General features: G+C 36.0%; 1 protein-coding gene across 2 annotated transcripts; it reads right to left on the reverse strand.

The window, feature by feature from the left end:
• Positions 1-3,387: 3,387 nt before the first annotated feature.
• slc26a2 (solute carrier family 26 member 2) lies at positions 3,388-13,577 on the reverse strand. 2 transcript variants are annotated; one of them, XM_046850548.1, is made up of 4 exons: positions 13,382-13,577; positions 10,776-11,380; positions 7,224-7,963; positions 3,388-4,402 (listed from the first exon to the last, which is right to left on the reverse strand). In XM_046850548.1, exons 2-4 carry the CDS (start codon positions 11,355-11,357, stop codon positions 3,658-3,660), a joined length of 2,067 nt encoding a protein of 688 aa, XP_046706504.1. In that variant the 5' UTR covers positions 11,358-11,380; positions 13,382-13,577; the 3' UTR covers positions 3,388-3,657. The 2 variants fall into 2 exon arrangements, with proteins under 2 accessions (XP_046706504.1, XP_046706505.1); XM_046850549.1 differs by lacking the exon at positions 13,382-13,577 and having other exon boundaries at positions 10,776-11,466.
• Positions 13,578-14,396: the final 819 nt, after the last annotated feature.

The following is a 14,396-nucleotide window of genomic DNA, read 5'->3' on the forward strand; positions in this document are numbered from 1 at the left end:
ATAAAGAAAATAATTATTTCTTATTTTGCAATATTTTTAAGTCAATATATTAATCTTTAAACTGACCCCCTTTTACACACTTAAAGGTGGTCAGATAAGCATCTAATCAGATCCATAAGTGTAGAAAAACAGTAATAATGTGGATTCATGCTAGTTCATCTAGTTAAACTACTTTACACACATTAAATAGGTATAGTATATTTAACTTCTAGCATATTTAAATTAATGGTAAATATTAATGATTTACATATTATTTGTTATTAATTCATTAACAAACTATGTACGTAGTATGCAGATGGCTTACAGTTAAGGTCCTGTATGGTTCAACACAGAGTGCATTAAAAAGATACAACTTTCACATAATTAATAATTTGGTTGGAAACATCCACATATTTAAGTATGATATTTTAATTCTCACATGTTCATTTGTTCCAAATCCACTGTGCTGTTTTACTGAGGTAGAATTATGAAAAGTATGTCCTGTTCAAGTACTTATGAACCTGGAGGTACCGTATTTTCCGGACTATAAGCCGCTACTTTTTTCCACGCTTTGAACCCCACGGTTTAAACAATGAAGCGGCTAATTTATGGATTTTTCCTGGGTTTTTCCCGGTTTCACAAACTTCAAGCCAAAAAACTGAGCCCCAAAACATCAGACCAATGAAATTGCGGAACGGGTTCAGGTGAATCAATGAAACTCTTTATAATAAATCTGATGCGCTCCCACTGAATCAGACCGCACCACATCATAAATATGGATGATGTTCCTCTGACGTTTGACCTGCCGCTCACTCGGACTGTCTACAGGAAATGAGAATCATTCATCACGCTGAAAACAACCGGGCATAAAAAAACGCACTTTACCTGTGTTCTGAGCTGCACGGCATCGGGAGAAAAGCTTCACCGATGGTGATAAACGCACGACGATGCCAAAAGATAAACTCTCGAGAGAAATTGTTGTGAAAGGAAGGAGGAAGACAGTGAACAATGACTTTCTTGGTAGGCTACTGTTTAGATACAAGCTGTGTAATAGTCTTTCAGTAAAGCCTGTGTAAAGTTCATTAGTTTCAGTGTAGACACCTGCGGCTTATGGACAGGTGCGGCGTATTAATGTTCAAAATAAAAATATTTGTAAAATTCATTGGGTGCGGCTTATATTTAATAGTCCAGAAATTACAGTATATAAAAAAAAAAAAAACCAACACTAAAACTTATTTCTCTATTTTATCTACCCACACATAATGTAAACAGGGTAGTATATATATATACACAGTTCCCATTGTTTGTAATGGCAAATGAATACAGCATTATTTTTAGATGTTATTTTGACAGGTGCTCTAATTAATATTTGCTTACGGGTCATATTTGATTTAAAGCATTGGCACAAGATCCCTGTCCCTGTGGAAAGTCCAGGTTTTCTGCACTGTGAGACACACAGAGATGTAGAACAAACTTGGTAGGAAAATCTCACTTGATACACACAGATATTTCAGGCAACATATTGTGTGCCGAGAAAGATTTTTATTTTGGTGTGGAACAATATATGCGGTGATGAATTTTCCAAATCGTGTTATTCATCATTTATTAGGACAGAAACTGAGGAAAATCTAAAATAATGTATAATATAAAGCCTGTAACAATCGAAAGTACGTCAACAGAAACATTATTACCTTTTATTAATAGTTTATATAGTGTTAATCATTAGAATTTGACCAGGAAATAATAATGATTAAAAATTCTACTATACATTTATAGGAAAAGAAATAATTATTTAAAGAGCATGAAGGCGTTCATTGATAAATAATATATTGCTAAAGAACATTTAAAGCGATTTCCTGAATATCTTGATTGTGCATAGCAGCTATGTAGTACTGACCTTCAATGTTCTTTTTTCAGTGTTATGTTATTAATTATCTCCGGCAGAGGGAGAGGCTCAGTAAATGTTTTTGTTTGCATTCAAATGGAAAAGAAGCAATTACACTAAACTACAGCCTATTTGTGATGTTAACTCATTACTATGTGTACAAAATTCTTTAAACCTGCTTCAGACTTACACATATTAGGCTGGTATTTGGTCACTGTCATTAAAACAATTAAATAAAAGAAATACGTTCAGAAATGCAAAGAATAGCTTGCACAAAATATACACTTATGCAGGTAGAAATAGCCAAATACAGTGATTTACCTTTATATGTTCATACTATTTGGGAAAAGGTTACTGAATGGCATCACATACTTTTGGACAGTCGAATCCATAAGTAATGGAGAGAGACACAATTGACTTTTAGCTTCAATTCAAGGGGTTTAGGATTTAAAAAAAACACTGGATTATTTGTTTAAAAACAATAAGCCTTTTTTTCCTGTTGACAATCAATAGACACAATCACAAGTCTATTGATAAATCACAAGTCTATTAATTGTCAACTGTCACCAGTTGCTGAAATATTGCCGTTTTTTTCCCATTGAATTAAGACTGGAAGTCTACAATTCGATCACATTTTCCTTTGTTTTTCAAATCCAAATGCTGGTGTACAGAGGCATAATTATGAAAACTGAGTCCAAATTCTTGCCCTGGAAGTATTTAGAAAACAAAAAGTCTTTATGACACTGGTAACATTTTCTTTGGCAAGTAAAATGAAACTTAACTTCTATAGACATGTATTATTGTCCAAGGTCGAACTGTCCGATCCTTTTTTTTTATATATATACAGTAAAACCCCGTTGTACAAGCATAATTTGTTCTTGAAAATTACTCGTAGGTCCAATTGCTGGTACGTTCGAACTGATTTTCCCCATAGGAATGAATGTAAAAGTGATTTAATCCGTTCCGAGACCTTATTTGATCGCTTATTTCTGCACTTAAAAAAATTTGTAGCCTATTTTAACAAACAAATACACCGCAAATTACTGTAATGTAAACATAATATAACACTGACCCATGTGGTAGTGGTTGATTGCGAGTGTGAGACGCGCATCACGCTCATAACCTTCTCGGTTTCCAAGGTAATTCTATTTACTTTCGTTTTCCCAGCACCATCAATTATTTTCTTGGGAGACATTTTTTAAGATTTCTAGTGAAATAAAAATATAAAACTAAAAAAGTTACGTTTTTGCTGCACTGAACAACGAGAGCGACCGAGTGATACGTCATCAACTCAGTGACCGATGTGACCCTCCGCCGAAAACGGGGAACCGGCAGCGTGGGTTTGCTCATGCCTTCGAAATTTGCTCGTGAAACAGGGTAAGATTTTGCGAGTTTGCTCGTATCTCCGTTTGCTCGTACAATAGGTTGCTCGTACAACGGGGTTTTACTGTATGTATATATATATATATATATATATATATATATATATATATATATATATATATATATATATATATACACACTGTCCTTGTAAAATACAAGCACCATAATAATCAGTAATACTTTGTAACAGTAATGACACTTCATCTTTGTAACGCCAACAAATCTTAAGAAAATATACCATTTTTACATATAATAAAAATGAAATGCAAACAGGAATCAGGATAAAATTCCGTCTACTATTTCATGTAGGATAAGACTGAGAAGCCAAAGACAATACAAATACAATCAGTTTGAAATATTCCAGTAAGGCACTTGGGGTCGGTTGTGCAGTGTAGTAAACATGTAGCATTTTATCGGCAACTAGTGTTACAGTCACCATTCTGTGACTGACAGCTTTGGGCGTAATGGATAGCATCGCTGAGAGTGTGAAAAATGATCTCGTTGTTCTTGGGATCATAATAGCCACCTCTGTGCAGCGAATCGATCACTGACGTGCTGCACTGGGCTAATAATAAGCGCACGGCAAACTCCTTGTAATCCTTACACACCTCCTTCAGAGCGTTAACTCCTGCCGTGTCCAGAAATAACACAGCGCTGCAGTCTAGGATCAGTGTGTGAAAAGAAGGAAGGAAAACCCTGGTGGGCCCTTCAGAGTCTTCCTTCCCCTTCTTCTGCTGCTTTTCCAGCTTCTTGCGCACGGCTTTCTCTTTCTGTGGGTCCAAACCAACACTGCGATACAGAGACTTCTTAAACAGAGTCTGGTTGGCGTAGTAGATGGGAGCTTCGTAGCGAAACACAGCCACCCCGGGCTGCTTGTGGAGGTTTTCATATGACTTCAGGTCCTTGAAGAGCTCACGATGCCCTGCCTGGCCCAGCTCGAGTGCCCTGGCGCATTGGGTGCGGCCTAGCACACAGAACGCAGACACCAGCACTCCTACCAGTAGGCCCAGCTCAGTGTTCACCAGCGCTGATGTAGCCATGGTTACCAACCAGATGGCAGCGTCGATTCGGTTCACACGCCACATTCGTGAAACATCCAGGAACTTCCGCAGGGCACCACGAAGGTTGACGACGATGATAACAGCTAAGACACATCTGAAAACAAGGAAGATGTTGATCAAACACATTTAATGATGCTGAAATTGAAACTGGGAGAAACAGCCAGTGGTACACTGTTTTGTACAAATACAAAAGTGCCAAATTCTCCCGAGAGCATAATAAACTAGAATTAGAATTATGTGTCTCCAAAACAAGAAAACATGAAGCAAAAGAAAAAAAAATCGCTGCTACCTTAAAACAGACTATCTTTACTGATTCAGACTAAAAGGTATCACAATGGCAATTGCAATGGTTATGTCCTGCAGTCGAGAACAGAGGATTAAAATATCCATCCAAGGAAAAGGAGAGCTAGAAGGCAAAACAAAACTTTTAGCTACACTGCAAAAACTCCTCATCTAGTTAAGACTTACAATCATGTTTCTAGCCATAAAAATCACACTATCCAGTATGGTTATTTTTTATTTATTTTTTTACTTTGTTTTTAATACAAGGTACTTATGGCTTTTTTTAACGAAGTTGTACTGTAGTTTGATTTCAGTTTCTCGTGTTGAATATCTTTCAGTGTTCAGTGACATCATACATTCAATAATGTTTAATGTTATTACCGTAATTTCCGGACTATAAAGCGCACCCTTGTATAAGCCGCACCCACTGAATTTGACAAAGATTTTTATTTTTAACATAAATAAGCCGCACCTGTGTATAAGCCTGTGTATAAACTAATGAACTTTACACAGGCTTTAACGAAAGACAGTGTCTGTTACACGGTGTAACGGGTGAAATATGTTGTGGCTCCTTTAAGAGCAGAGCGGCATTTTGGGAACAGCACGTCACTGCATTCTTCCGGTATTACTGCATGTGTGTGCGTGTGAGACTGAGGATTATGTGCTCATTATTTTTTGATGCTCATTTCTAAGTTTCTTTGAATAACCCATAATGCTGTTGCCAAGAAAAATAAAAAAGCACACGTTTTGGAAACCTGTCTGTGCTTATATGATTTCATTTGCAACTGGAGTTAGTGAGTTCTCCCTTCACCCAGACTCAACGCGTTACAACGGCTTGTATCTAAACAGTAGCCTACCAAGAAAGTCATTGTTTATTGTCTTCCTCCTTCCTTTCACAACTACTGTATTTCTCTCGGGAGTTTATCTTTTGTCATCGTCGTGCGTTTAAAAATCAACACCGTTGAAAGTTTTTTCTCCCGAAGCCGTGCAGTTCAGAACACAGGTGACGTTTTTTTTTTGTTTCCTTTTGGAAATTTCATTGGTCTAATGTTATGGGGCTCAGTTTTTTGGCTTGAAGTTTGTGTAACCGGGAAAAACCCAGGAAAAAATCATAAATTAGCCGCTTCGTTGTTTAAGCCGCGGGGTTCAAAACGTGGAAAAAAGTAGCGGCTTATAGTCTGAAAAATACGGTATGATTTTTGAAAAGCAGCAGGGATGGGCAGTATTTATGATACATGTGTTTCAAATAGGTATTTTAGATATAAAATATCATTTGTATTTATTTTTAGTAGTTTGCCCAGACTTGTTGAGATCAGAACAGAAAATTGATCCATATGGAAGAAGGTGGTAAAGGTAATAAAACGTGCAGGCTGCCAGCTTTCAAATAGGTGTCCATTAATTCATAAATAAATATTTGATTGCCAAATATTGTACCGTAACTGAAGTATCTGTTTAGCAGGATCATGATTTTGCATTCCATTACATGAATAACTGCCTGACACATTATATAATATTATATTTATAATTACAATTTAAATAATTAATTAGCTATGAACCCTGGTGCCATCAGTTGTTTTCTTATGAATGACTTGTTTGTCAATGACTCAGTGTTGACTAAATAAACATTAAACTGTTTTTTACTTAAAAACTAACCTTCATCTGGGAAGTCATAGGGATTATGTATGTGAATATTTGATTTGTTAACTGGTTGCACGTCACATTTATTGCATGGATCGAGCAGAGGAACGCTGTTGCTATCAAACATTGTTTACTTAATCAGCTGAGTCAGTGTAATGGTAAATGGGAGAGATCAAATAGGCCAAATGATGGATGTAATGCTCTCTTGTAAAAGGGAAAAATATATATATTTTTTAAATACAGTAGTTTATTTTGATACATAGTGAGGTGCTGTATTTTGTAGTTTAGTTTGATTCACTTGAAGTTAAGGTATTTGGTATTTTGATGTTTCTTTGCCCAACCCAGAGAAGCAGCAAGTAATGATTTTAAATTGTTTTTGCAGGGTTTTTGCAGTTTTATTTAAATAAATAATTAATGCCAATACGCATGTATGCGTGATCTTAATTTTAATAGTAATCTTGTATTTAGTTTCAAACCTTTGTCTCATTTTAAGACAGAATATATAATGACATCAATTCTTAATTTAAGAGAAACTATCTTGTTTAGTTACTCTGGTTTTTTACACCAATTAGGAAAAGCAAACTGTTATTAAAAATGAATAAGTTAGTTTTAATTTATATTCAATTAGAATAATCCACTGTGAATTGTGTTAATGCTTATTTTAAGACATTTTGTTCTTTTTTAAAGCCTAGATATGTTTTCTTATTTCAAGAAATCTTACTAAGTGTAATTATCTCACTGCACTGGCAGATAATTTGACTTATTTCAAGTTTGTATCTTCTTTAATCATACATTTATTTCTTATATTTAGACGGTTATTTTTGTGGTGTAACTGCAGTGTTTCAGGTTGGTCTGAAAAGTATTTAAGTGTGTTTTTTGTGTTTGTAGATGAAGGACACCATGAACTTCAGGGTTCACTTATCAGACCTATTTTGGTTTTAATGCATAACTTTCCTCCTAGACTGAGATTACACTGCATTACAGGATACACTTACTTCTGTAGCGAGTAGAAAAGTGGAGCGATGACAAGCAGCACCAGCAGTAGCACAAAAGCAGTAACCAGGCTTGAGAGCTGAGTCTGGCAACCAGTGGACTCTTTCACCAGGGTCTTCGTCAGGGCGGCACTAGTGGTGAAGCAGCGGAAGAACGATGGAAAGATATTGCAGAACCCGATGGCGTACATCTCCTGGTTGGGATCCACTACATAGCCATGCTTCTGAGCAAACATCTCAGACAGAGACACGGTGATGGCAAAGCCCACAATGGCTATGGAGAAGGCATCGAGTGCTATGTTTGGTATGAGATCCCAGGCTGGGAGCTGTGGTGGCATGAAGCCTGTAGGAATGACTCCAGACACCTCAGAGCCGTACGTCTCCTGGAAATGACCGTAATGGGAAGCCAGTGTGGCAACAATGACAACAAACAGCTCAAACGGAATTGGTGCCTTGAGTTTGGATTTAAAGCGGTCGTTTAGCTCTTTGGTGGGAACCAGAACAAGCAGGCAAAGGATGCTGGTGATGAGGTCACAAATGTTGGTTTGGCCCAGGTTCTGAAAAAGCTTGATCCAGGTCTTGATTAATGAGCCCCAGCCTTGGGCACGAGGCAGCTTAAGGCCCAGAAGGTACTTCAGCTGTGAGGTGAGAATGGTCAGAGAGGCGCCAGTAGCAAAGCCACTTAAGAGAGAGTCAGAAAGGAAGACGGAGACAAAGCCGACCTGGAAGAGACCCATTAGTACCTGGAACAGAAGGAAATGCTCAGAATTAAGATTGTTGAAAACAAATATAGATACAGTTTTGGCTTCATTATTGATGCTTTGTATAACAAAGTTTTTTTGATGAGTTTTATAATCAGAATAAAAGCATGTTCCTACAATAAAGCAAAAAGGAATCTAAACATGTTCTTGCTCACATGGTCATGTCCATTAGCTTCAAAGATTCCATGGTTTCTCAATGATTACAACACAGGGATGGACAATATTTTTGCTTCCTATAAAGTTATTTAATTAGAACTAATGGGTTCCTATGTTTCTTGACAGTACCTCAAAGTCAGAGGTGGCAAAAGTACACACATTCTTCACTTAAGCAGAAGTACAGATACTCATGTTAAAAAAGACTCTGAAAAAAGTTGAAGTACTGACTACACTTTTTTTTACTCAAGTTTAAGTAAAGAAGTTTGGGCTCTGACATGTACTAAGGTAAAAAGGCAGCCATTACTACTACCTGTTTTAATGTCACACTGGTAACTGGATGTCACGTCATCAATAAAACAAATGTTTACTGATTAAAAATAAATTTTCATTGGAGTTTGTTATTTTTTATATCTGAGTAAAGAAAGGATGTCGGGAATAAATGTGTATCGGGTTAAAGGTTTTGATTTCACCTCTTATATATATATTTATATTTTTTTATAAAAATGATCAAACAGAAATGTGCATGTTAATTAAATCAATGCTGTTAAAATGAATTTGTGTTAACACGTTATTAACGCGTTATTTTTGACAGCCCTAATTAATATATTAATACAAATTGAATTTCAAATGTTGTTATCTAATGAATGTATCCAGGCTGAACATCAATCGAATATATAGAATACAAGCAAAGAAAATATGATGATGATCATGTGATCAGGAATGTCTCTGTTCTCCGTCATGTTTACATCACTGACTCCCTCTGTCTCATCAACGTTAACCCCATACTTCTTGTTGCCTCCTGCCCTGCTCAGTGTTATCTTCATAAACTAGTCTACGTCTGTTTTGTGTGAGAGCCAGGAAAGATACACTGATAGATTGAAAAAGTAGTGCAATGACACGAAATATGTTGACGGACTGAAAATTGCGTGCAGTGAGCAGAAAAAATATTGATCATGTCACCAAATCGATTAGAACTAAAGTCTGTTTTGAAAATGTAAGAAGTAGAAAGTACAGATATTTGGGTAAAAAATTAATGTGTAAACAGTGATACCTATATGACTATAGTAATGGCAGTCGCCTCACATTTAATACCCCATCAAATCAACGAGGACAAATAAATGTGACGAAAACTCCACAGTTTATAAACAAGATATGAGCCAGAGCAAACCTTTTTGTATTAAACAGGATATAGGGTACCTAAGAGGTAAATTGCTGCTTTAAGGAGCACTTGAGTTATTCATTTGAACTAGCTGATGAGCAATTGATTTGCCCACCCCTGTCTCAATATTGTTGGCAAACAGCAATACCTATGTACTATTATGCAAACACTCGCTCAAACATATCAAATGTTTTATCCTTTACTAAACAGACTTTCCTTGTTGTTTTGTAATCTAGTACTCAGTATGTGAAGTCCAGCTGCCTGGCCATAAATTAAAGCCTTACACATAACACATTCTTATTGGATCTGTCTCACACCTCCCGCTGACTGTTCACACTCCTCTCAGCTGGAAGATTACAAATCACCCAGGCCAAGTCTAGATTCCTGAACAGCTGCTTCCAAAACCATTAAGCCCATTTCAAAAGATCTCCCTGATGGCCATTTCATTTAATTTCTACCTCCCTACAAACTGTCATTTTAGAAGAAAATCATTTACATCAGTTCCACTTTACATAGTAATGCTACTCAGGAACATTAAGGACACTACTGGGTTTAGTGTTTGGTGTGTATAGATTAGTGTATCTGCTTATTACATAGTTTGATGTTTAGTACATCTATATGTATTGGGTTTAATGTGTTAACTGTATACTGATCTATATAATTTAGTGTGAGTAATATATTGTTGGATCGTCTTGTTAATAGGACTCCACTGTTGACAACTTGACAAGGTCCTGTTTTTTTTTTTTCATTTTGTTTTTGGACTTGTTCCAAAGATAGCAAGAAGCCTGTAATCTCAAACCTGTCTGTAGCACACTTACTCTGTGTAAATTAGCTGACTTAACCAGACACAACATTGTGTCCGTCATAGCATAGAACATGGCCATCACATTTTATGGCCATAAAATTCTGCCGTTTGTAATATATAAACAAGAAATAGCTTTATAATGCTATCGGTTTTAATACTTAACGTATTTAACATGATTGAGCCTGCCATGTGTCTACTGTCTGCTCTTAAATGTTAAATGGATCGGTATTAATGAATAGAGTCTTTTATTCTTCTCTGCATGCATTTTTTTTTACAGAGATAAAATGAGTTACATTTGCATTACAGTGGTATTACAGGGGAGAGCAAAACTGTTCTATTGGAGGAGAGAAATAGGAAATTGCAAAAGGTAAGAAATAAGAATGAGCACTATTATTACTACATGGTAAAAAAAAATCAAAATTATGAAAATGCCAAGGTGGCCTTTTGTTTTGCATAATTTTTGCATAATCAACTTGTCTTATAAGGGTTTCAAGTCTAATATATTTCCTCTTTCTAGCCAAAATATTGAGATGAGCAATCATCTCCAACATCTCAGTCTGGCTATACTAATCAAGTACAAGAACCACATGAACCTATAGTATTCCTGATATGCATCTTTGTCCCCCTAACCATTTTGGTATTTGTTTTGGGATGTGGTCTAGACAGACACCTACCTGGTACACTCCAGCTGTAAAGGTCAGAGTAGACCCTATGATGATGGCGTAGCAGCTACGGTCACAGTGTGGGATTGTGTGGTTTTCCAGGCTGGTGATGTTTTCCAATGGATCGGTACTATATCCAGCCAACGTCAACTCCCTGTCCACCACCTGGCCCACCAACAAGCATAGCACTCCAAAGATCCCCACTGAGATGTGCCTGGATGTTCCAAGCAGAGTGTAAATTATGCTGGAGAAGAACGAGGTGTAAAGGCCGTAGATGGGATCCTGGCCTGCCAGCAATGAGTAGGCGATGGACTGGGGAACCAGCAAGATACCCACAATAAGTCCTGACATCATGTCACCTATTAGCCATTCTTTGATCTGGTATTTTGGCAGCCATTTCAAAATGGGCACAGAGTCTAGGAGCAGGTTTTTTGCACGAGCTGGGCTGCAGACACATTGCTTTTTCAGCTTCTGAATCAGCACCGCTCTCAGAGGCTGATCCCTTCGCTCGCATTCCTCTAGAATGAATGGAGTCTGAAGTCCATTCCCAGATTCAATTTCAGCTGCAACTTGGTCCATCTCAGTACCCGACATCGTGCAATGGCCCAGCGCTCACACTTTAAGGAAAAACAGAGGTGGGTTTTAATAACGTTATAACAAACAATGGCACGTAGAGATCAAATATCAGAATGACAAATTGAATTGCTGTGCATCAAAAACTGTGGGAAATGGCATGTGTGATATGGCCTTTTAATACAGAGCGAAGAATTTTATCAAGATCAACAGGGCAGACAGGGACAGTCAATATTTGCTACATGGCACCAAATTCATCCAACAAGCCTTATCTCAAAAATGACGTAAAATGACTTAGCAAAGCCTGGAACAGCCATTCTGCCCTAGAAAAAATGTTAACAGGTTTAATAACTTCTTCAAAAAATGTGCTACTTGTGAATGATTCAGCAATTTGAAAGGCTTTAGGTGTCACAAAATATAACTATATATATCATAGAATATACATTCATGTATACATACATTTAATATTCAGAAAACAACTCGCTCATTCATTTTTAATGAGGCAACCATGTGGTTAAGGGGTCTAACTCTGGCTTCTGTACAATAGCTTACAATTATAACCATTAAGCCTCCATTGTTCTCGCTACAGCATACACCAATACTGTGTCATGCATAATGAGAGTAATCGTGATCTTATTATCACTAATCGCTAATTAATCGTGCGAGTAAGCGCACACAAAGTTCTTCCACATTCAGACTGCTTCACTGCCTAATAAAACAAACTGCCCTCTGTGGGAAAATGACTGCTGTTTTTTCCCCCCACATAGATATACTGTAAAATGAAGACTTGTTTGTTGCTAACCCTGATCTAAACCGTTGCTACATCATCAAAAATGGATAGTGGCTTGTACTTATCACATATCAGAGGTCTGTGCTGACTAAACATATTATACACAAATGCAATACGAAGCATTACTGACAGCTCAGTAACTACAATATGATTATTACTAACAGTCATTGTATTATGACATCTGTCATAAGACATTTATATTGTTTATATAAAACCACCTTTTATAATGAAAGCTACAAAATAAATAAATTCTGGACATTTTTTTACTTACTGAAAGTGTAGTTATCATTTTGAGCAATTAATTATTCAAATATGAGCAGTCAAATTTAAAAGATAAAATAATATCTATGAAACCCCAGGACGCTAAATTAATTTTGCTATGTTAAGTCTAATTCGAAGCTCCACGGTTGACTCTTTTCCAGCTGTTTTTTTTTTCTGCATCAGCATCTTGTGATTTTTAGCATCTAAAATCAGGGAAGTGACTGATTATTATTCACTCTGTAGTAGTTTGTAGTTAAACCATACACGCCATAGAGATATTTTGAATCCCGTATAACCGTGTATATCAGTTACAGCGTACTTTCTATAACAGCGTTACTGTATATTATTCATTATAATATTTAACAAGTTATGAATGCATTGAATTTGAAATTGTCTCTTCTAAGTAGTAGTTTAGAATATAATTTGCACTCAGGCAAAAATACAGGTCAGTGCGGGAATATAACTAAAAACCTGAATGGTTTGAGTGAATGAATGAGTGAATGAATGAATTAATTCATTAATGAATAAAATCAAAATAAAAGAAGGTAGTCACTCTACCCAAATTTCATAAATCCCAAGGGGCACTAGGGTCACACCATAAAGAGCACATTAAATACAATGTGCAATAGATAGAAACTGAGGTATGTCTCTAATTGTAGTTCATTCTTGAATATGCATGAAAGATCTTTCCCATTTACAGTGTCAACTTCTTAACTCCAGAATGTAGCAAAAGTCAAAGTAAAATCCTGATGAGTAACTAATCTAATTACACGATCAAAATAAAAACGACAGCAGTCTGATTTTTAGATTTCACATTTATAGCTTTGTTTGTAAATCTGTGTAGTGTAAAAGTTTCCACGCCAGCAGGAGATGAATGGGCCATTGATCAAAACTTTGCAACGTGTAACTTCACGTACAGTGAAACGGACTCACAACTGCGCACAAACAAACTGCGCACAAAGTCTAAGGCTATAAAGTTGAAAGTGTCACTTACCTCGTGAAGCTCACATACTCATTCATATCTTATCGGATCTACCGGGTGATGTGCTTCATCTGGCCCAATTTCGATTTAGCGTCACTTTCAAAAGGAAATTAGTGACAAAGTTCACCGGCGAGATCAGAAGCCAACGCGGAACCGTTGTCACGTGGTACACATGCAGCGAGTCTGGTCGCCTGAACAGACTTAGAACCCGGATGTTGAGTACTATGAAACAGTGTACTTGTATTATGTTCTATACGGTAATGTTATGAGGCATATAGTATGGATAGGAACTTATATTGGGTGTGTTACGGTACTGTGGCAGAACAGTACTAACTTTCTACCTAGTGTGTGTTCTGTATTGTTTAGTGCAGTACAGTGCATTTACTTCTATTAAAAAGCGTTTTGTTTAGGAAACATAATGACTTACAGACAGGATGATGATAAGGAGGACGAAGAGGAGGATGACGATGATGTTGGTTGTTTGTTCTACTACTACAATAATAATAATAATAATAATAATAATAATAATAATAATAATAATAATAATAATAATAGCAACATTACTTTAATAATACGATGAAAAATGCAACTATTACTACTGTCACTACTAATAATAAGGTTAATAGTACTAATCCTACAACTGCTAATAATAATAATAATAATTATAATAATAACAGCAACAATATTACTATTATTATAATTATTATTAATTCTAAATAATAATAAGAGGAAGACTGCAACCTTTACTACTCTCTCTACTAATTACAATGTTAATAGTACTAATACTACATCTGATAATAATAATAATAATAATAATAATAATAATAATAATAATAATAATAGCAACATTACTTTAATAATACGATGAAAAATGCAACTATTACTACTGTCACTACTAATAATAAGGTTAATAGTACTAATCCTACAACTGCTAATAATAATAATAATAATTATAATAATAACAGCAACAATATTACTATTATTATAATTATTATTAATTCTAAATAATAATAAGAGGAAGACTGCA

This window comes from Silurus meridionalis, chromosome 5 (genome assembly GCF_014805685.1).
Source record: "Silurus meridionalis isolate SWU-2019-XX chromosome 5, ASM1480568v1, whole genome shotgun sequence".
NCBI classification, from domain to species: Eukaryota; Metazoa; Chordata; class Actinopteri; order Siluriformes; family Siluridae; genus Silurus; species Silurus meridionalis.